Genomic DNA, 23,341 nt, shown 5'->3' with positions numbered 1-23,341 from the left:
TCTGCTGCCTGCTGGCTGCCTGCTATTTGGCAGTTCAGATCTCACCAGACTCAGCCTTCCATCCTTCCGAGGTGGGTAAAATGAGGACCCAGATGGTTGGGGGGCAAGAGGCTGACTCTGTAAACCGCTTAGAGAGGGCTATAAAGCACCGTGAAGCAGTATATAAGTCTAAGTGCTATTGCTATTTCCTGGTAGGATAGATTTAAATGCAGACTTCTCTAGAAATGGCCAGTTTGGAGAAGATTGTATGTTGTGCCATCCCATTATACATGATTGTTTTTAAGATGTCACAAGAATGTCTTGGTTTTGTTGCAATCAAGGGCACTTCCTCATACAATCTTTGTGTCAGTTCTGAATCAGCTCAAGCATGCCTAACCTTACCTCACTACTGTCTGGTATTAAAGTCAGTTTAGGGATCTTGCTTAGCTGTGGCGTATTTAAAGTAACAGCCAATTTGGTTTTTCAGCTTGAAGCATTGCAGTTCTGCAGAGATTGTGAACTCTCTGTTCTGCTGGTGGAAACACCTGCTTCTTTCCCTCATAGAAATTCAGCCGTCTTCTTTAAATGCAAGGAAGGAATGGTGGCTTGGCAGCTTTGCATCAACCTCTCATTCCGGTTGCTTGTTCCTTGTGTGTGTGTGTGTGTGGTGGGGGGATTATCAGGCAGACACACACAACATGAATTAAGCCTATATCAAGGGCAGGATATTGTCTGAATGTTATTCACTGAGCTTTCCTTTTGGCCAGCTGGACAAAATTGACCAATATTATTCCACATCTTTTAAAGTAAGTAGGCCTTGATATCAAAAACTACTTTGGAGGGGTATGGAAGTGCTTTGATATGGTTGGGGGCTGATCTCCTTAGAAGTCAAAGGCCCATGGTTCAATGTACTCCAAATTGGTGTAGTGGTTAAGGAACCAGGTTAGAAGTCATGAATTCTGGCTGCCTTAGGCACAAAGCTAGCTGGGTCTCCTTGGGCCAGTCACCCTCTCAGCCCTTGGAAGAAGGCAATGGCAAACCACTTCATGCCATTATCTCGCCAAAAAAACCAACAAGGACTAGTCCACGCAGTAGTCAGGAGTCAACAATGAACAGGGATACGTATTGTTAGCTCTCTTTTTTTTCTATTCTTTGTATTGTTCCTTTTTCTTTGTGTTTTGTGTTTTCCCCCCATGTTTGTGTTTTTTAAACATGTTAAAATAAAATAAAACCAATGGTCTATTTTTTCCTTGTCCAATTTCCCTTAGCATTAAGCCTATTTTGTTATTGAAACTTTTGCCCAAAGATTTGTTTTCCCAGGACCAGAGTTTTGAGGACTAAAACCCGAATTTTGTTTTTTAAAAAAATATGAATATCCCATCTTTACTTAAAAAGTGCATCATTTGGGTATAAATATCTCTGTGCATTAACATGTACAATAACTTTTACATTGATATTAGTTCTCTAATCTTAGAATTATAGTACATTAAACAGTTGAACACAGTAAACCTATTCATTTTTCCTCTTAACGTATCTTCTGATAAAAATGTAATAATGACATGAAGCATAATAATCCTCATTATCATATTGTTTATATCTCTATCTTAACCTATTTTCTACCCCTCTTTAATCTTCTTTTATTTCCAACTTCCATTTTTATTCTCTAACCATTGATAAAATAATTCCCATATCATATAATATTCAGTTTGTTCTTTCTCTTTAATTGCCAACGTTAACCTGTTCATTTCTGCACATTCTAATATTAGAGGACTACAATTCTGTAGCCCCACCCACATCTAAACTATATCATGCCTAAGTTTAACCATATTATTCTGGCCTTTGAGACAGGAAAGAAAAAAAAAAGACTACCTAAGCCTTTCTCTTTTCCTGGCAGTCAAACTAGGAGACTAACAAATGTAATATTTAACAAAGCAGCCGCTCTTCCATAACTCTTAAAATCAGTAGCCTGAGATGGAGTTATTGGCTTTCGTGTTAAAGACAGTGACCCATAACACCAAGTCCACAGTGGTCAAGATTGGACTTTAACCTGATTCTAGTTCAATTCTGGACAAAGTTCCGAAACAAAATCCAAGAAATATGCCAGTTTTCAGCATGAGAGGCTGGAAGATCCTGAAGCCTGGATTGTGTTGTTTTTTCATTGATGGGAGCTTCCCACATTCAACCCCCATAGTCTCCATCAACAAATTGGGCTATTTTTGGGTAGTTCTTGACTTACACCAGGGGTGGGCTGCTAGGGGTTTGCAGAGGTTTGGGAGAACCTTTAGCTAAGATTTTGTGCAGTTTGGAGAACTCCCAAATCCCACTCTTGGCTGGCCCCACCTGCCCCTCCCAGGAGTCCCTATGAGGCCCATTTTGGATGTAGGTAGCGTATTTTCTGGAGTATAAGACACACTGGAGTATAAGATGCACTAAAATTTTGAAGAGGCAAATTTAAAAAAAGTTTTTGCACTCTGCAGACCTCCCAAAAATGGCCTGTTTTTTTGTGAAAACGGGCCCATTTTTTTGTCAAAAAAAAAAAAGGATGCACAGTCTTTAGGAGGCTTATAGAGTGCTCCTGGGGGCTGGGGGGGGCAAAAATGAGCAAAAATTGGCCCATTTTTCGCTCATTTTTGCCCACTTCAGTCCCCAGGAGCACTCTAGAAGCCTCCTAAAGGCTATGCACAGTCATTTTTGCAAAGGGGTGGAGTTTCAGGAGGCCAAAAATGCTGTATTCAGTATATAAGACGCGTCCAGATTTTCACCCTCTTTTTTGAGGGAAAAAGATACGCGGAAAAATACAGTAAGTGCAGGGTGTGCGCGGAGACTCAGCGAAGGCGAAAAACGGGCATATCGGAACTTTGGAAAGGCTGGAAATGGGCTCCGGAGAGCCTCCGAAACCTGGGGAGGCCATTTTTGCCCTCCTGGAGGCTCAAGAAAAGCCTCAGAAGCCCGGGAAGGGCAAAAAGCCCCCGCCCGCGCCATGGTGCAGGAGGTTGACTAGGCCACGCCCACCATGGCCACACACACCCAGCAACAGGGCAGAGAACCCCTTGCTAAACCTTATTAAAATCAACATAGTAACATAAAATATAATAAGTAGGCAAATAAATACAAGTCACACATCAATCAAAATAACCTCTCAGAATTATTGGGAAAATAGGAAGAGAAGAGTATTACATAGGTTCACGGCCTTGAATTATTTATTAAAAATAAGGCACAAAATAGATAGATTAAATAGATAGACAGATAGATAGATAGATAGACAGACAGACAGACAGACAGACAGATAGATAGATAGATAGATAGATAGATAGATGATAGACAGATAGACAGACAGACAGACAGACAGACAGATAGATAGATGATAGATAGATATTAGAGATAGATAGATAATACATACATACATACATACATACATACATACATACATACATACTAGAAAGCTATATAGATTGATAGAGAGAGATATATATATACTAGATAGATAAATACTAGAGATAGATAGATAGATAGATAGATAGATAGATAGATAGATAGATAGATAGATAGATACTAGAAAGCTATATAGATCGATAGAGAGAGAGAGATACTAGATGATAGATAGATAGATAGATAGATAGATAGATAGATAGATAGATAGATAGATAGATAGATAGATAGATAGATTAGGTGGGTGGGTGGGTGGGTGGGTGGATGGAGAGAGAGAGAGAGAGAGAGAGGGAGGGAGGGAGGGAGGGAGGGAGGGAGGGAGGGAGGGAGGGAGAGGGAGATTGATTCTCCAAAGTCATCTCTTTGGCTGACTGCATCATGACAGTTTGTCAATATTTCAATAACCCATATGCATACGGCTGACTTTAGAATGAAAGAGCCAAGGCAGGCTGCTCTTATTATGCCCATATTGCAGATTGGAAGGCTGAGACCATGAAATAAATACTTGGCTGTACTGAGCTGGTGGCCACTTCGCTGCCCCAGTATTTAACCAAGTTCTCAAAACTTGCCTCTACATTATAGATGCAGGAAATACAAAATCACTACCCACACACGCACAAACATGCTTCCCTTATGAGGAAACTCATTTTAAGGTCTGTGTTCCACTGTTCCAGGTGAATTCTTTGGCCAAAAAAAGAAAGAAAAGAAACGAAAAGCATTGGGCAAAGGGGGTGAAAAGCAGCCCGAAGGAACAATGTGGCCGAGAAGGGGTTAAGACCGAAGAGGGTGTGGATTAGTGTTTTCCTGTCTTGACAGCCTGTATATACAGCAGGCAGACCAGCTGCCGGCTGGCTGAACGGCGTTCATTTCCCTTACTTGCGTCAAAAATCTTCTAGTGCTTGGATATTATTGAAGATGCTGTCATGCTTTTAAAAGGGAGCAGGAGGTGAGTCCATGAACAGACCCGGTTACCAGCATATCGGGTGATTGCCAGATTAGAGAACAGCTAATTGGCCTTCCTTGCCTTTGCTAATGATCTTACTGGCTACGAATTCTCTTCCACTTCATTTGAATTACGGTAGACCAGCCAACCTTGACAGTTTTAAGATGTGTGTCCTTCAACTCCCAGAATTCCCAGGCAGCTGTGCAGGATGGGGAATTCTGGGAATTGAGGTCCACGTGTCTAGAAAGATGCCAAACTTCAGAAAAAGTGGGATAAACAGTCAGTTCAGGTTCAAAGAGAAAAGCAAATTATGTCTTAGGCAGCTCTGTCTGTGAGTTTTAGTGCTTAATTGAGGTGGGGGTGGGTTGGGGGGACAGAAATCCCTTTATTGGCTATGTATCCATCTAGGCTTACATGGCATGATAGGTGAAAATGTGGCTGGCAGCTTTATATCTTGGTGTGTTTTGTGAACTTAATCTGTCTGTTCCAGGATCTGATGTAAACCACAGCAGTTGTTTTAATTCCAGAAATGAAAGGTCCTGGGTAGAGTTGGACATGAATAGAATAGAATAGAATTCTTTATTGGACAAGCATGATTGGACACAAGGAATTTGTCTTTGATGCCTATGCTCTCAGTGTACATAAAAAGAAAAAAATACATTTGTCAAGAATCATAAGGTATAACACCTAAAGATACTCATAGGGTACAAATAAGCAATCAGGAAACAATCAATGTCAATATAAATCGTAAAAATACAAGGAATGAAGTTACAGTCATACAGTCATAAATGGGAGGAGATGGGTAATAGGAACGTTGAGAAGATTAATAGTAACACAGACATAGTAAATAGTTTGACAGTGTTGAAGGAATTATTTGTTTGCTTTGACTGGCAGGGAAAATGTTTACCTTTTTTAAAAACCATTTTATGTGCTATTTTTGTACAATGTTATGTATTCATTCACCCAAGTAACATTTTGACTGCAGAAATTTAGGCAGACTGGATCCTAATCTTTTAAGATAAGCTTTTTCAAGGGCTTTAGTAGACTTCTGTCATAACAAATCCCTCAAACCCATAGCCTAACTGTCCACAACCTTGCATCTTACATCTGCCTTGGATTATAATATCCATCATCCTTAGAGACAGTGAAGTGTGATTCGATGCTGTAGCCCACTGAAGGGGAAGCAGCATGCCTGACGATCATGCCAAGGGGGCAGATGCTAATCCATACATCCAAAAGGCATGGGTTTGGGGTAGATAACCCCCCAAATGGCACAAGATTCTTATCTGAGAGCCAACTCTTGAGACTGTGCTGGTGTGTTTCCTGTAGTGAGCAAGTGGCAATTCAAAATAAGCCTTTGGAGGGCTCTCTTGTGGTTGATGTGGTGTTTGGCTTCTGGGCATATGAATCCCATTTGGTGAGGTCTGTACTTAAACCTCCAAATTTGGAGGGTGTGGCCCAGGATGGAAGGAGACTGGGAGCATCAGGCAGGCTTATTTATAGCTGTGATTCCAAGAGGCAAAAGTTCAGTAGAAATTCGTTCTGTAATCTGTTTTTGTAAATCCTCTTCCTCAGATCCACAGGTCTTAGGGCAGGGGTGTCCAAACTTGGGAACTTTAAGACTTGTGGACTTCAAGTCCCAGAATTCCCCAGCCAGCATGGCTGGCTGGGGAATTCTGTGAGTTGAAGTCCACAAGTCTTAAAGTTCCCAAGTTTGGACACCCCTGTTTTAGGGGAAAGCTGGCTTCCTGGGGAGGGGAGTCCTGACATGGCTCTCTTTTGAAGCCCTTCCGTACATTATGTGATAGCAAGATGACCAGGTCTCACAATAAACCGTGTTCACCATGGCTTTTTGATGTGCTACTAAAGAACATAAGACCTCAGTGATGGTTTTAATTTGGGAGGAGGAGGGGGTATTTTTATGGGGTTCCTCTTAGCTGTCAAAGGGATTTGGTGGCTCAGTGGCTAAGGCGCTGAGCTTGTCGATCAGAAAGGTCGGCAGTTCGGCAGTTCGAATCCCTAGCGCCGCGTAACAAAGTGAGCTCCCGTTACTTGTCCCAGCTTCTGCCAACCTAGCAGTTCGAAAGCACGTTAAAAATGCAAATAGAAAAAAATAGGAACCACCTTTGGTGGGAAGGGAACAGCATTCTGTGCTCTTTCAGCGTTTAGTCATGCCGGCCACATGATGTCTTTGGACAGCGCTGGCTCTTCGGCTTTGAAACAGAGATGACCACTGCCCGCTAGAGTCGGGAACAACTAGCACATATGTGTGAGGGGAACCCTTACCTTTACCTCTTAGCTGTCAGTGAGCCAGGCTCCAAGAAAGATGGAGCAAACAAGTCAAGCTGCCTTTTCGATTAGGATCACCAGAGAAACTCTCTTTGGGCAGGAGTACCTCACTAGGGCATGTCTAATTCCCCAAAGGAGAGTCTCTGGTTTGTCCCCACAACTGGCAGCAAACAATGTTTGATTAGGTCCATAACGCTAGAGATACGATGTCATTCCAGAACTTTGCAGAGTGAATGGCTTCAGGTCTTTTTGGTGCACCAGAAACAAACTCCTTGATGTTTGTGCAGGTCAATCATTAGTTGTGGACCAGGCCAAGTTGGGAACTCAGCTGGGTTCCCAGAAGACTGTACAACTATGTCAGGACCTCTTTTGAGGGGGAAGGGGGAAGTTCTGAGACTTTTGTTTTCCAAGTAGAAATAGCAAATGTTGAACCTAAGGCATCCTGCCTTCAAACAAGGTTGAATGCTTTGGGGACTTAAGGAAAACGTTGCAAAAGTACTTGAGGCCCAAATAGAAGTGAAAACATGTATGCAATCCCTCAACAACAGATTCATGTTTTTAAAAAAGCAAATTGAAAAATACAACAACAACCTGACCAAAAATATAAAGTATACTGTTATTACAGTAAACGGTTGCAATTCTTTTTTATAATTATCTAATGCAAGCATTTTGCAACTAGGTATATATTTATTTATTTATTTATTACTTGAACTTATTAGTCGCCCCCTCTCCCCACAGGGACTCGGGGCGACGTACAAAAGTATTATATAGCGTACAGAGGAGGTAAGAATAAATAAATAAGTTACAATACTTAAAAAAGTTAAAACCCCAGTGAAATTAACCCTTAAAAACTAAAATTACCAATTAAAAATGCCCTGGGCTGGAGAGGTTGTAGAATTATGCCAGGTCAGCTAGTCGAAACAGGTAGGTTTTCAGCTTCATACGGAAGGAGCGAAGGTCGGTTGTAGTCCTGATGTCTGGGGGGAGGTCATTCCAAAGGGTGGGGCCCACTACAGAGAAGGCCCTACTTCTGGGCGCTGCCCTCTGGCACTCTCTGGAGGACGGCACCCGGAGTAGTCCCTCTCTGTGTGAGTGGACGGGTCGCAGGGATGTATGGGGCAGGACGCGATCCCGCAGGTAACTAGGCCCTGTGTGGGTGTGCGTTTATATATGGGTGTATATATAATAATAAATGCATGTATTGTTACAGGGGTACGGGTAGTCCTCGACTTACAACCTTTTGTTTAGTGACCGTTCAAAGTTACAACGGCACTGTTTTTCACACCGACAATGATTGCAGCATCTCAATGATCATGTGATCAAAATGCAAACAGTTGCCAACTGGTGCATATTTATGATAGTAGCAGCATCCTGGGGTCATGTGATCGATCACCTTTTGTGACCTTCTCACAAAGTCAATGGGGAAGCCATATTCACTTAAAGAACCATGTTATTAACTTAACGACTGCTTGATTCACTTAGCAACTGTGGCCAGAAAGATGGTAAAATGGGGCAAAATTCACTTAACTGCTCAGCAACAGAAATTTTGGGGCCCCACTGTGGTTGTAAGTCAAGGACTACCTGTATAATACTGTAAATATTGCTGCATAATTGTAGTGAACCTTGGTTCCCATTGGCCATATTGTCGTTCAGACGTATTTGAAGGTTTACGGATGAGACAAAATATTGCTCTCTTTGATCAGAATAATAAGTATGAGAAGGCTTTTATGTTTCTTAGGAGGAAAAGTGAAGCAATGCCTCATAGGAGTTATGTTTTCAGTCATCTTTCATCTTTAGGGAACATAGGAAAAGATTAAAAGATTTACAGCTTTGGGACCGTCAACTTATTTCTAACCTAGAATTTTTTATCTGATTTGGAGATCTGCCGGGCCGATATCTGCAAAACTTGGCAAGGCGTCTCGGAGAGTCAGGAACCAATTAAGCGAACTAATGGTCTCCTGCAAACTCCACTCCCCTTTCACTTCTCTTTTATTTCCTCTGGGAGGCACCATTCGTGGTCCACCTGTGGCCTTATTCCCAAGTCGACCCCTGTTCTTTACTTGTTCCCTTCATCTGGCAACTCTGTGCATGCGCACACTGGGAACAGGCTCCAGCTGTTCGTCTGCCTCACTGATGTCTGCCTCTGAAGGCAGCTGATAACTGGCATATGGCCCTGGCCCCCTCTCTGCCTCTGACACAGAGCCCTCATCAGAGCCTTCCCCTGACTCCAGGACTGGCCCATGTTCCTCCCTAACCTCCCCATTGTGCAAATCTGCTGCCAGCTCTACTGGCCACTGGCGGGCCACAATAGATCAAAAAAAGGGACAACTGCCCAGACTGAAGGGAAAAGAAGAGAGAGAGCTTAGGAAAGTTGATATAGAACAGACAACGCAGGAAGTGGCTCCCTTGTTTTTCAGAGGGGGCCAGTGGGTTCATTCAGCACGTGGCTTCTGCTTGACTGGTTAGGAACAAGTGAAGAAACACAGTTGTGCAATGACTGAAATTTCACTTGGGCATCTCAAACAGCTGACTAGGTGCTCCATCCTGCTGGAGTTTCTATGCCGAGAGGCAGAAGAGCATCTGCGATCTGTATCAAGACTGAATGGAACAGTTATTAGTGCTATTATACAGGGAGGGTTTTATTAGAGTTTTGTCCGGCTTTCATTACTATAGAAGAAATTCAAGTTGGTGAACATACATAATGCTTCTTCCTCACCCTATACTCCCCATCACTGGACCCATCACTGTAACAATTCCATCTACTGTCTTCCTGTATCTGCCAATGGTTAACTAGAGAATATCTGGAGAGGAAGGCAAAGTCTCAGCCATTTTTCATTGCAGCCTCATTTGCTTGGTATTCATTCACCTTTTAAAATTAGGAAGGATGAATGGCAGGGGAACTGGAAATAGCCTGAAGAGCCAAAGGCCACAATAATTTTACTTAGTTGCATCAGCATTGCACAATTATCTTTTCTAACCTGATATCCTTCAGATCAGGAGCAAAGCTGGCTGGGGAATTCTGGGAGCTGAAGTCCGCCAGGCTTAAAGTTGCCAAGGTTGGAGACCCCTCCTTCCAATGAACTAGGATTACAATTCACAGGATTCCCAACAGAGGGACCTGTAACTCTTGGAGCTATAGTTCTGAGACTGCAAGGCTTCAGACTGGAGAATGTGTTGTTAGTTGTGAAGTCGTGTCCAACCCATCGCAACCCCAGGGACAACGTTCCTCCAGGCCTTCCTGTCCTTTACCATCCTCTGGAGTCCATTTAAGCTCATGCCGACTGCTTCGGTGGCTCCATCCAGCCACCTCATTCTTTGTCGTTCCCTTCTTCTTTTGCCCTCCGTCTTTCCCAGTATTAGGCTTTTCTCCAGTGTGTCCTTTCTTCTCATTAGGTGGCCAAAGTATTTGAGTTTCCTCTTCAGGATCTGGCCTTCTAAAGAGCAGTCAGGGTTGATCTCCTCTAGGACTGACCGGTTGGATCACCTTGCAGTCCAAGGGACTCTTAGGAGTCTTCTCCAGCACCATAGTTCAAAGGCCTCAATTCTTTGTTACTCAATTTGGTCTATGGAATTCTCTATTTATGTTACTGCAAGATTCCTACCACTAGCCAAGGTTGGGATATATAGGTGTAGTCAGAGGAGTATCAAGAACAAAAGAGTGCATCAAAATCCTACTCTTGTGGAAAAACCATGGGGCCAGGAAACACTAAATGTGAACAGGAAGACATTTTTGTAGTCCTTTCTGCCCGGCTCCACTCAACGGGCACATCCTGAATGGATATTCCCAGGTAGTTTATTTCCATCATGTCATTCTGATTGGTTAATACACAAAGGAGTCCTGATTCAGATCTCAGAAACTCACTGAATTCTATCTGGCCACACTTCCGCAAGCAGCTTTGAAACCGAATGGTAGAATTCCTCCAATGGTCATGCTGCATTCTAGCAAACTCTGCTTATCAGATCTCATTAGTGATCTACCATTTCCATCCATTCTGGACCCTCCCAGACTTCTCCAAGATCTTTCCCAGGATAGTCTCTCCAGATGTTCATAAACTCAAACTCTCAACAGCCTCAGTCAAGCATTGCCAAGAATGAGAGATGTTCCAAGAATTGAAGAGCAGATGACTGTCAACCCTTCAAGTTGGCCAGATCAACAGAGTCCTCAAGATGATTAGAACTATCCGCTATTAAGAGAAGATGTTGCACTATAAAAGTATCTTATAAGCCTGACCGTGATTTCCCATCTTATACCCCAGGGATTAAAGGAAGGGCTAGCCTAAGTCATTTCCTAATAGTTTCCTTGCCTCAAAGCATATTTTAGCACCTTCTGCTGTTGGAATAATTTCCGAATTCTTTCTCCAAGGTCATTTCTGTGGCTCCCTTCAGTGACTAACCCACCAAATTATTCCATACAATTCCTGGCAAACTTCACTTAGTCAGACGACACCACTTAGAGTCAGCCAAAGTCTTGGCCCTAGATAAGTAGTATAGCCTTTATTGTCATTGTACATCATGTATACAACTAAAATTGGTTTTAGCCTCACGGGTGCAATCCATGAAAAAAAAAATACAAACAACATAAATAGTATAAAGAATAATCCCTATGCAAGTCATTAAGGGGGGGAAGAAAAAGAAAAACTAGTCATATGTTTCTGTGTGTGTGTGTGTGTGTGTGTGTGTGTGTGTGTGTGTGTGTGTGTGGAGTGATTATGGTTTGTTTAAGAGTCTTGACACCCCCAAGGATAGAAGCTATTTTTAAACCTATTTGTTTGGCTGTCTATGCTTCAATGTCTTCTGCCCGATGGTAGAAGTGCGAAGAGACACTGACCAGGGTGTGAATTATCTCTGAGTATCTTCCTTACTCTGCTAAAGCAGCGAGACCTGGTGATGTCACTCAGTGGTGTCAGAGGGAAACCAATGGTTTTTTGTGCCAAATTTGGGCCACGAGGGAGGGTTACCCCTCGTGGAAATGTGCCCACCAGGTTATCAAGCATTTCACCAGCCCCGGGCCCGGGGAAGGGGCGGTGGGGTAGCAGTGATTATCCGGGAGGACTTAGAGCCGAGGGAGTCCACTGTGCCACAGACGTCCGGATGTGAATCCCTTGTTGTGAAATGGGGCCCTGGGAGGCAGATGGGCCTGCTGATAGTATACCTGGCTCCCCGCCATACATCAGCGACCCTGCCTGAGCTCCTCGAGCTGATCTCATCGGTGGCGGTTGAGACCCCCAAACTTTTAGTGATGGGGGATTTTAACCTGCCGTCGGTGGGAGAAGCATCAGAGGGGGTTCGGGAGTTCATGGCTTCCATGATAGCCATGGACCTGACTCAAATGATTCAGGGCCCGACACACGAGGGAGGTCACACCCTGGACCTTGTTTTTGTCTCTCGCCAGTGGTTGAGTGATCTGGGAGGAGTGAATTTAACCATCACTCCTCTGTTATGGTCAGATCACTTACTCCTCCGACTTGACTTCCCTGGTGCTACCCCTCGCTGCGGGGAGGCGGAACCGGAAAACACTAGATGGTTCCGCCCCAGGCGCTTGATGGAACCAGACAGGTTCCAGACGGAGCTTGGGCCACCTCCTGCAGCCCTGACCCGCCCTCCGGTAGAGGACCTGGTGGCTGTGTGGAATAATGCGACTACCGGGGCCTTGAACCGGGTGGCGCCTTTGTGGCCTCTCCGGCGGCAACGATCCACCCTGGCTCCTTGGTTCACCGAGGAGCTAAGGGTGATGAAGTGCCGCAATAGATGCCTAGAGAGTCGTTGGAGATCCTCCCGATCCGAATTTGACCGAGCACAGGTATGAGCCCATTTAAGGACGTACCTAGTGGCATTGAGAACGGCCAAACGTCAATATTGTGCCGCTCTCATTGCATCCGCAGAGAACCGCCCTGCCACCCTGTTTCGGGTGTCCCGCTCCCTTCTGTTTCAGAGGCCACGGGAGGCCCCTTTACAGGGTAGGGCAGAGGAGTTTGGGAAATATCTGCAGGATAAAGTCGCTCAAATCCGGAAGGATTGGGTCCCCTTCAGTGGCCCAGTCGAGACGCCAGTGGCGAGTCTTGAGAAACCTTTTTGGGAGGAGTTTGACTTGGTTGTCATTGAGGATTTGGACAGATTGCGTGGACGACTGCGACCTACCACATGTTTGCTGGACCCGTGTCCCTCCTGGCTTGTACTGGCATCCTGGGAGGTTACACGCGACTGGCTCCTGGGCCTAGTGAACGCTTCGTTGGGTGAGGGATCTCTCCCGGCCGCCTTGAAAGAGGCGGTGGTGAGACCCTTGCTCAAGAAGCCTTCCCTGGACCCTACGGAGCTGGCCAATTATCGTCCTGTCTCCAACCTTCCCTTTTTGGCGAAGGTTGTAGAGAGTGTGGTGGCTTCTCAGTTTCCACGACATCTGGAGGAGAATGATTATCTAGACCTGCGCCAGTCCGGCTTTCGCCCTGGGCACAGCACAGAGACGGCCTTGGTCGCGTTGGTTGATGATCTCTGGAGGGCCAGAGATAGGGGTTGTTCCTCTATCCTGGTCCTATTAGACCTCTCGGCGGCTTTTGATACCATCGACCATGGTATCCTGTTGCACCGACTGGAGGGGTTGGGGGTCCGGGGCACCGTTTTGCGGTGGTTCGGCTCCTACCTCTCCGGCCGGACGCAACGTGTGTTGGCAGGGGAGCAGAGGTCGACCCTAAGCCCCCTTACTTGTGGGGTGCCACAGGGGTCGGTCCTCTCGCCACTCCTGTTCAACACATACATGAAGCCGCTGGGTGAGATCATCCGTGGTTTCGGGGTGGGATATCATCTGTACGCTGATGATACTCAGCTGTACATTTCCACCCCGAACCACCCCAACGAGGCCGTCGAAGTGATGTCCCGGTGTGTGGAAGCCGTACGGGTCTGGATGGATGACAACCGACTCAGGCTCAACCCTTCCAAGACAGAGTGGCTGTGGGTTCCGGCTCCCCGGTTCAACCAGATAATTCCATCTCTGGCCATTGGGGGCATTCAACTCGCCCCCGTGGAGCGGGCGCGCAATTTGGGCGTCCTCCTGGATGCCAGGCTGTCCATGGATGAACATGTGACAGCCGTGGCCAGGGGGGCGTTCCACCAGGTTCACCTGGTGCGCCAATTGCGCCCCCTATTGGACCGGGACGCCCTACGCACAGTCACCCATGCGCTGGTGACGTCTCGCCTGGACTACTGTAACGCTCTCTACATGGGGCTTCCCTTGAAATGCACTCGGAGACTGCAGTTGGTCCAGAACGCGGCCGCGCGGGTGATTATGGGGAGTACTAAGTACTCCCATGTGACACCTCTCCTGCGCGAGCTGCACTGGCTTCCTGTGGTCTATCGAGTGCGTTTCAAGGTCTTGATTACGATCTTTAAAGCGCTCCATGGCTCAGGACCTAGTTACCTGCGGGATCGTATTCTGCCCCATACATCCCTACGACCCATCCGCTCGCACAGAGAGGGACTTCTCCAGGTGCCGTCCACCAGACAGTGCCATGGGGCGGTGCCTAGGAGCAGAGCCTTCTCTGTGGCGGGCCCAGCCCTGTGGAATGACCTCCCCCTGGATATTAGGACCACTACTGACCTCCGCTCCTTCCGTGTTAAGCTCAAGACCCACCTTTTCCAAATAGCTGGCCTGGCTCAACCATAACTTCGTAACGCTCCTGATGGGTTTTTTAATTTAGTAATTTTATTTAAGGGGATTTTAAATTGTGTTTTTAATTGTGTTTTTTAATTGTGTTTTTAATTGTCCTTCACTTATAAGTCAACTCTCCTCCATGCACATATGTATATGTCTCTGTTCTTTTTGTATATATGTTTGTCTTATGTGTATTTTTTATCCGTTTTGATTGTACGCCGCCCCGAGTCCTTTGGGAGAGGGTTGCGGCTAATAAAAATAAAATTATTGATTATTGATTGATTGATTGATCACTCTCTGTAGTGCCTTCCTGTCCGCAACAGTTAAACCAGCGTGTACCATACTGTAATGCAGTATGTGAGGACACTTTCTATCGTGGACCGATAGAAAGAGGTCATAGACAGTGGTGGGTTACGACCGGTACACCCCTTGTACAGGCATACCAGTGCCTGCCGGGAGCACCAAGTACCATTCCAGTATGGTGCCCCGAAGGGCCCACCCGCCCTCCTTACCAGTATTTGAGGTTTTTGGGGCTTCCGCGCACATGCATGGAGCATACGGCACCTGTGCAATGCTCCGCTGAACAGCTGGAGCATCATGGACGGCAAGTACGCATGCGCACACTGTGTGCCTTCATGTGGTAGATGCCCGGCCCAGTTGCACCGTACCAGTTGCAACGGGATCCAGAATCCACCACTGGTCATAGACTAGTTGTTGCCTACACACTCCACCAAGCTCAAAGCTGCAGCATCTATGCGTGCAGCCATCTTGGAAGGGAAAGATTTAATTTTTATGCTCCAACATTAAAATGCCAGTCTTTTTCATGCTTATTCCAGCATGTTTAAATTGCTATGCAGGGCTAAAAGATGCTCTAGAAAGATTCATTTCAGAAGGAGGAGGAGGAGGAGGGGGAGGGGGAGGAGGAGGAGGAGGAGGAGGAGGAAGAGAAGGAAGAAGAAGAAGAAGAAGAAGAAGAAGAAGAAGAAGAAGAAGAAGAAGAAGAAGAAGAAGAAGAAGAAGAAGAAGAAGAAGAAGAAGAAGATAGGCAGGTTATCAAATGAGTCTCACAGTTTCATACAGAGGTTTGAAGAGGAAGCCAAGCAGGAAAAAATAGAGGAACTAGCAGCCTTATCTTTAGAGGCCCAGCCATTCCCAGAACAAAGCAAACCCCACAAGCAAAAAAAATGAGGACAAAAGCTCTTCTAACCTTGCTTGGGGCAACCAGTTGCATGAAAGTAGCCAAGTTTAAGGCAGGAAGATGGAGACAGTGAGAGGTTAGAAAAGCCAGACTGGGTGTTATGGACTTCCTTTCTGTTTCATGCCATTTGAAGCAAAATCTCAGCTCCGAAAGGAGGGTTCGCCTGAGGTGGACCACCATGCTCGCTTCCTCTTCATAAAACAATGCCCAGAAATGGTGACGATGCTTTAGAACAGGATGCTTGGCTTTTAATCGGGAGTGGGGGAGAGAAGTGGGCACAGAGAACTGGTCTCTTTTTAGATGGTTGGAAGAAATATCTATCTGGTTCCGTTCCAATCGGGAGGAAAGCACTGGGAATAAAATAGAGGCTGGAGACTGACTGGAAAGAGATCAAAGTGATACTGCCATTCATTTGGGAGGAGGGGGGCCTTGGAGTCGATTTATTAGCAGTGCCTGTGACAACTGATTTTTTTACAACTGGTTTCCTGGCACCAAAGTGCCTTGAGATCCCCTCACCTTTTGGGGGAATATTTATGATGACCACGTGGGATGTTTCACTTTAATGTCTAATAACGGAAGATAGCCATGGGAGTGTATGTTTATTCGGCTCTCAGGGCAGTTGATAAAGGAAACATCTTCACACTTGTGTATTGGCTAAAATCTGCATTCTAACTAATGGGAGGGGTCTCTACTCCTTTAATTCTGCTTGCATTGCCTACGGGGATTCAGATGTTGCTTTGAATTCAATGGCTGCCATTCTCCTTAATAAAAGGTTCCTTTTGAAATACTCCGTTTCAAGAGTCTTCACTTTCTTAAGTTAGGAGAGGAGCCCTTACAGAGCCCTTACCCTTTATTGATGAAGCAGAAGAATGTGATTCTGGGCAGCTGTCAAAATGGAATTGAGAGTGGGTAGGTTTTTATACCTTCTTTGGGCTTTGTATTTGAGCTTCCTGTTCCTGTGCAAGAACATGTCCTTTAATAATCTATTGGCTGTTATCAGATTCCTAAGGGGTCATGTAGCTGGCTATATAGGCCAAAAGAGGACATGCAAAACCTAGGTGCTTCTCTAAGCTAATTTGGTCAACCTCTCGCTTATTGTTTATCTGAGCTCCCAGTTTGCACTGCTCTGGGGGGTCATGCAATGAAGGGACTTCTATTCTGAAAGGGTGTTGAGGAATTCCTAATGACTTTAATCCTGTGTTGGGTTGTGGGTGAGGGGCTGCTTCTGATCCTATCACTCTGCTTTTTGTTATCTGTCCAACTTTGCTGCAAGCAGTTTCGAAATATCCTGTCTTGAATGGATTTCTGCCCTTCAATTCTTGTTATCAATTGATTATCTTTAGTGTAGCAGAAGGGGGGAAATTCATTCATTCAATCATTCACTCTTGCATCTTCAAAGCCATGGTGGCGCAGTGGTTAGAGTGCAGTACTGCAGGCTACTTCTGCTGACTTCCGGCTGCCTACAATTTGGCAGTTCACCAGGCTCAAGATTGACTCAGCCTTCCATCCTTCCGAGGTGGGTAAAATGAGGACCCAGATTGTTGGGGGCAATAAGATGACTCTGCAAACCACTTAGAGAGGGCTGTAAAGCACTGTGAAGCAGTATATAAATCTAAGTGCTATTGCTATGTTCAAGTCAGTTTTGACTTCTCATGACAAGTCCTTACAGTTTACTTGGCAGCATTTTTGGAAGTGATTTGCCCTTGCCTTCTTCTTAGAGCTGAGAAAGAAGGGCTGGCACAAAGTCACCCAGCTGACTTTGTGCCAAAGATGGGATTAGAATGAGGAATTGCACCAAAACTGGCTAAATGTATGTCATCCAATGTAACTTATGTTAACGGAAATCAGATTTAGTTTTTGTCCAGACCTGCTTACTTTTTGGAATAAGTTTCCCCCATATGCTAAGACATGGTGAGGGTGGCCACTGCTTGAAAAACCCAATCCTGCTGACACAGGAAACTCACAGTTACAGAGCTTAATGCATAGTCATCAGGATTTGCTTAAAAATATCTGATGAAAGGAAATGCTGTTTTCTAAGACAGCCTGTTTGCCACTGAATCTTGGACACTATCAAGAGTTCTATCTCATGTTTAGCTGAAATCCCCTTATCATGTATTCATGCTGGTCAGGAATTATGGAACTTAACAAATCGAATTCATCACAAGAGTTGCAGTTAAAGAAGATTATCCTAAGAAAGAACATTCAGAAAACCATAGAACAAAGTGGGAATAGGACACGGTGGCTCAGTGGCTAAGACGCTGAGCTTGTTGGTCAGAAAAGGTCGGCAGTTCAGCGGTTCAAATTCCTACCACCGTGTAATGGTGTGAGCTCCCATTATTTGTCCCAGCTTCTGCCAACCTAGCAATTTGAAAGCACATAAAAATGCAAGTAGAAAAATAGGAACCACCTTTGATGGGAAGGTAATAGCGTTCCGTGCGTCTTCGGCATTTAGTCATGCCGGCCAAATAACCACGGAGACATCTTCGGACAGCGCTTGCTCTTTGGCTTTGAAACGGAGATGAACACCACCCCCTAGAGTCAGGAATGACTAGGACATGTGCGAGGGGAACCTTTACCTTTACCTATTATTAAGATGTACTAGATGCATTTGCACAATATGTTGAGTTTGATTATAATTAGGTTTTGGTAGCTTCCTGTGCTATGGAAACTCAACCCACTGAATATATCCATTTTCAGTGTATAGCATATTAAAGCCTAACCTGTCCAAATTAGCTGAGTTTACATCATAGGCAAGCTTGCACAGAACTAATCAAACAAGTTGAACTGATTGTGTCAGTCATGCCAGCCACATGACCACGGAGACATCTTCGGACAGCGCTGGCTCTTTGGCTTTGAAACGGAGATGAGTCAGAAACGACTAGCACAGATGTGCGAGGGGAGCCTTTACCTTTAAGACTTTTTACAACTTGGCATTGTTGCGGCCAATCCATTTTGAGCCGGAACATTGGAGTTTCCCAAAAGGTAGGTCAGCGCTTGAACAAACATTCACTTCATTGGAAAAAAAAATCAAAATATTAATCACTGCTGATTAATTGTGTCTGAATTTCCCAGCAATTCTCATCTATGATAGGAAATGTCATTCTGTTTCTGCATTATCTCATTAATCTTCTTCTCTGCTTCTAGGAGCGTCGTGGAGTGGCAAGCATCCAACGGTGTTCTACCTACACTGAAAGATTTCGCTCTTCATTGGCAGCGTGGCTGAATTCCAATAAACAGAAACAAGTCAGCAAATCAACTGCTTTCCAGCATTGCAGAAGAGATTGTGGATGAGTAGCTAAAGCTTCATGTAGGACAACCGTATACCTTTTATTCTCCAGGGTGTGGTGTTGGACAAAATTCTGCCAATTCTTTTAACCTGTTAGTCTTTTAACCTGTTAGTCTTATGCAATTATTGCAGACCAAAAACATCCTGGGTTTTGGGAAATTGCACAATATCTGAAACGGTGGGTGCAGCATGAGGCCTCTTTCTCCAGGAGATGGACTTTCCCCTCTGGGCCTGCTCACACGAGGGCCTGACTACTTGCGTAAACAGCTGGAGATGAGCAACGGTGGGCGGACGCCGAGTGCCGTGGAGAGGCTGGAAGCTGACAAAGCCAAATATGTCAAATCTCGGCAAGTGATCAACAGCCGTCAAGAGCCAATTCTGCTCAGCCACACACCCCAGTCCTCCCCGTGCTGCAGGAGACCCCTAACCCTCCACCAGCAGAGTGAATTTCCTCAGAGCTTGACCGCAGACCAAGATGGCCTCAGACCCAAGAAGCAGCCCCCTTCTCCTCAGTCCCCCATCGCGCGGCGAGGGGGCAGCAGGCGTCTACTCAGGCCTGACTCACTTGTCATCTACCGGCAAAAACGCGACTGTTCTCTGGTCAACAAGGAGAACAGCAAAGGGTACAGCCTAATGAAGTGGCTGTTTCAGGGCCCACTGAGAGATGGACCTCATAACTGTTCTCCTTCAAGGAGTCTCTTAGGAGATGGACATCTGGAAGTGACCCAAGAAGAGAACTCCATGGTTTGGGTACCTGCAGGGAAGGAGGACGCAAGGACTGCACATTTAGTGGACATGTCAGATGGATTCATGGGTTGTGAGTCTGAGCCTAGTCAAAAAACCCAGCCCGACTCTCATCTCAGTGTTGACCAGCCCTTTCCTTCCTCAGGCCATTACCAGACAGAAGCCAAGAAAGAGCTGACTCTGAGCTATTCTCTTCCTCTTTCAGAGAAAGAACGGTTCTTTAATTACTGTGGCTTGGAGCGGAATTTGGTCGAGGTGCTTGGAATCGAACGCTTCAAACCAGGCAGCTGGGAAGCTGGTTCCTTCTGCATTGGGTCAGCTAGTTCTGAACACGATGGCCTTTCCTACAATGGGGAGCCCTTGTCTGCTGAAGACCCAAGCGACAAGCTGCCTGCATCCGTCTCGGTGGTTGAGCGAAACGCCCGTGTCATTAAATGGCTTTACAGCTGTCAGCAAGCCCAGACGAGGTCCAAAGAATCTACAGTATGAACTCGTAAGGGTCTGGGGGTCCAAGGCTCTCCCTTGATCCCAAGTGTAAGGGGAAAGTACTGTTTTGGAGGGGGATGGCAAGGCTCACCATGGGAAACAGAGCAGGGAATATCGCCAAATATGTCTTTGTCCAAGGAATACTTTTGAGAACCAGTTGGTCTTGAACTTTTGCTGAATTAATTGCCATACTGAGAATTCTGAGAATTGAAATTCGGAGGCAGTGATGGGATTCAAAACATTTTACTACCAGTTCTGTGGGCGTGGCTTGGTGCATGTGGCTTGGTGGGTGTGGCAGTGGAAGGATACTGCAAAATCTACATTCCTTCGCCACCCCACTAACCTGCTTTCCAGCTCCCTTCTCCTGTGTAGGGCAACAGAAGAAGACCCAGCCAATCATCTGGGACTCGGGAGGCAGCGAATAGATAGGGGCGGGGCCAGACAGATTTGCCGGTTCTCCAAACTACTTCAAATTTCCGCTACCAGTTCGCCAGAACTGATCAGAACCGGCTGAATACCACCTCTGGGCGGAGGGCCTCAAATAGGAAAATATTCCCTAAAGGTACCCTTGGCAATAAGGATACAGTTTCCAGCAGTGGTTGGATTCAGCCAGTTTGCACCAGAGGTGGGTTGCTAATTTTTTTACTGCCGGTTCAGGCACACTCCTCTGTGTGCACAACGCTTGTGCGCATGCACAGAAGAGTCCGGGCGGGCGGGCGGAGCCTCCTGCCACCGCTACTACTGGTTCACCCGATCCAGCCGAACTGGCAGCAGCCCTCCTCTGGTTCGCACCACTTCAGGAGAACCGGTTGTTAAGTTTCTGAGCAGTTTGGTGAACTGGTTGTTGGAAGGAATCATCAGGGCAGAGAACCGGTTGTTAAATTATTTGAATCCCACCACTGGTTTCCAGGCTAAATTCAGGACTAAAATTTCTTGCTGCCATCCAGAGCAGATGAATACGTTTTCCTTTCTTTCCTCATTGGTTGAGAGCATTGTGATGCCGCATAGAACACAGGAAGGATGGGTTCAAATCTCTACTCACCGGTGAAGTTTCTTAAAGTGGAACGTTAGGTTTACCAACTAGCACCTTTTCTACGAGGTTGTTGCAAAGATATTTCCTAATATCCTGCTAACAATCAACCCCTGTGTACATTAGCTGGTTGGGTTGTTAATCACTGCTTATTTAGACCTCTAACAAAGTGCTGAGCTCTAAGGAATTTCCACTCCTGTTGGCTGAATTATCTGAATGTAATTCTCTTTTGAATCATCCAAGGTTTTTTTTTTCCTGATAGCTTGGTTCACGTCCAGTGTGCTTGGCTCTTCCTTTATGTCGAAGCCTGTATGGCTTGCTTCACTGTGCTGCAAGATTATTCTGCTTCCCAGTGTTTGTAATTAAAAAAAAGTTGTTGATAAACTTGCCTGCCTTTGCTGGGGGAGGATACAAAGCTGCAAAACTACCATTACCCTTTATGGACCCATTAGAGCAGTGGAAGTACAAGCAGCAATAGCATTTAGGCTTATAGACCTCCCCATAGCGCTTTATAGGGCTCTCTGGAGAGTTTACAATGTACACATTATTTGCATAGTGTCCCCAACAAGCTGGATTCTCAGTCTGGCAGGCTGAGTCAACTTTGAGCCCCATCAGGATCAAACTCCAGGCTGTGGGCAGAGTTTGTCTACAATACTGCACTTTAAGCATTGCGCCACCAGGGGTCCTTATAAATAGCCAGGAGAAGGGAAGACACAATAATTCTGCCAGTAGAGAAATGGCTTGCCCCAGGGTCTTGTCAAGGTTTCAGTTTCCAGTGAAAAATGGATTTCAGAGCTTATTTAAAAATTTCACAACAGAGTTGCAAAAAACAAACAAACAAACAAACAGCACACCTGCCAAAGAGTCAGGTGTAAAGGTGTGGAGATGATCTGGGAGCTGTCTAAATATCCTGCCATGAGTTGCATCTGCTAAAGTTGGGCAGCCGTATACATTTCTTAAATCAAATAAATAAACGGTAAAGCTTCCTCTCTAATAAGGGGGATGCTCAAAATCTCAGACATTATTACGGCATCCGCTTGTGAAAGGTGACTTTGTAATTGAAGGTTCATTTCAGAAACACTGTGCTTGCACAGATCTTATATGCCTTCTGAGACAATTGATACTTTCCATCGAATGCCCAGGAAAAATGGCAGCCTGCGCAGGATGAATGCTGCTTGACAAACTCTGTATTACTGCCCTGCAGAAAGTCAACGAGCTTTTCATTTCGGATGAGAGTCTATCTGTTGCCACCTTGTGGTACCGCTAGATATATCACCATCTTTTTATACAAAAACCTACATTTACTCTAATTTTTTTCTAGCCCATTCCGTGAAGATAGAAGATTCCATTAAAATGAACCACTGAAGCTCCAACCTTATAATTGCAAGCCTATATTTCAAAATGTGCACATGTGGTCATTTTTAAGAGCCGAAGACACTGTAGAACATGTCTTGTCCTTTAGGGACCCTGCTTTAATGTTCACTGGTAGAGGGTTGCAGGATGCCATCACAGCCAAAAACGGCGCTCGGAGCCTGTTTTCTCCGGCAGAACACTTGGGCTACCACAGGCGCCCTCGAACACGAGTGACGTTGCCCACTCTGGCCATGCTCACTCTGCCCCCCCCCCCCGCGGTCAAATAAAACCCTGATGTGGCCCTCAATGAAATCTATGAACTAATATTTCCATGGCATAAAAGGCAATGATCAATCTGAAGCTATTTCTGGCTATTAAAGTATTTAATTTTCAACACACTCAATTTCAACATTTCTTGGGACAGAGAGGGAAGGAGGACGAGAAGCAGCGGACCCCACGTTTGAACAGAAACCTCTTCTCAAGCAGTGAAACACTAGATGGGGTATCTGGAACATCCTAACAGATTGCCATGTTTTCAATGATAGTCATCAGCAAAGATCTGAAGGAAAATGATGGTGTTAATGAGGTAGTTGGGTCCAATGTCTGCTTGGTGTGTGGACTGAAAGTTCTGCAGAGAGAGAACCACTAAACTCACATGTAGACAGTCTTACACACAGCTTGACAAACCAGCACTGTGAATCCATGGATACTATCTTCATTAAAAATGGCGCCCGCTTTAACAGGAACATTTTGAGAGTGGAGATCCATAAGATAGCGTTGTCAATCTTTCACTCTTTCTGTTGATGATTCTTGGTTCATAGAAGATAAGGATCTCATTAGATCAGTGGTTCTCAACTTGTGGGTCGGGGCCCCTTTGGGGGGTCGAACGACCCTTTCACATCGCCTAAGACCATCGGAAAACACATATTTTCGATGGTCTTAGGAACCGAGACACCAAT

The 23,341-nt window shown here is 45.4% G+C and overlaps 1 protein-coding gene across 2 annotated transcripts; it reads left to right on the top strand.

Annotated features, from left to right (window-relative positions):
* The first annotated feature begins 4,224 nt into the window (after window positions 1–4,224).
* On the top strand, window positions 4,225–21,464 carry FAM110D (family with sequence similarity 110 member D). 2 transcript variants are annotated; one of them, XM_081961983.1, is made up of 2 exons: window positions 4,225–4,354; window positions 18,628–21,464. In XM_081961983.1, the coding sequence occupies exon 2, from the start codon at window positions 18,959–18,961 to the stop codon at window positions 20,000–20,002; it is 1,044 nt and encodes a 347-aa protein (XP_081818109.1). In that variant the 5' UTR covers window positions 4,225–4,354; window positions 18,628–18,958; the 3' UTR covers window positions 20,003–21,464. The 2 variants fall into 2 exon arrangements, with proteins under 2 accessions (XP_081818109.1, XP_081818110.1); XM_081961984.1 differs by lacking the exon at window positions 4,225–4,354 and adding an exon at window positions 18,223–18,465.
* The last annotated feature ends 1,877 nt before the right edge of the window (window positions 21,465–23,341 follow it).

This window comes from Natrix helvetica (genome assembly GCF_964273705.1).
Source record: "Natrix helvetica genome assembly, chromosome: 9".
Taxonomy (NCBI): domain Eukaryota; kingdom Metazoa; phylum Chordata; class Lepidosauria; order Squamata; family Natricidae; genus Natrix; species Natrix helvetica.
Note: the sequence above shows the minus strand (reverse complement) of the source record. Positions and strands in the feature narration are given on the sequence as shown.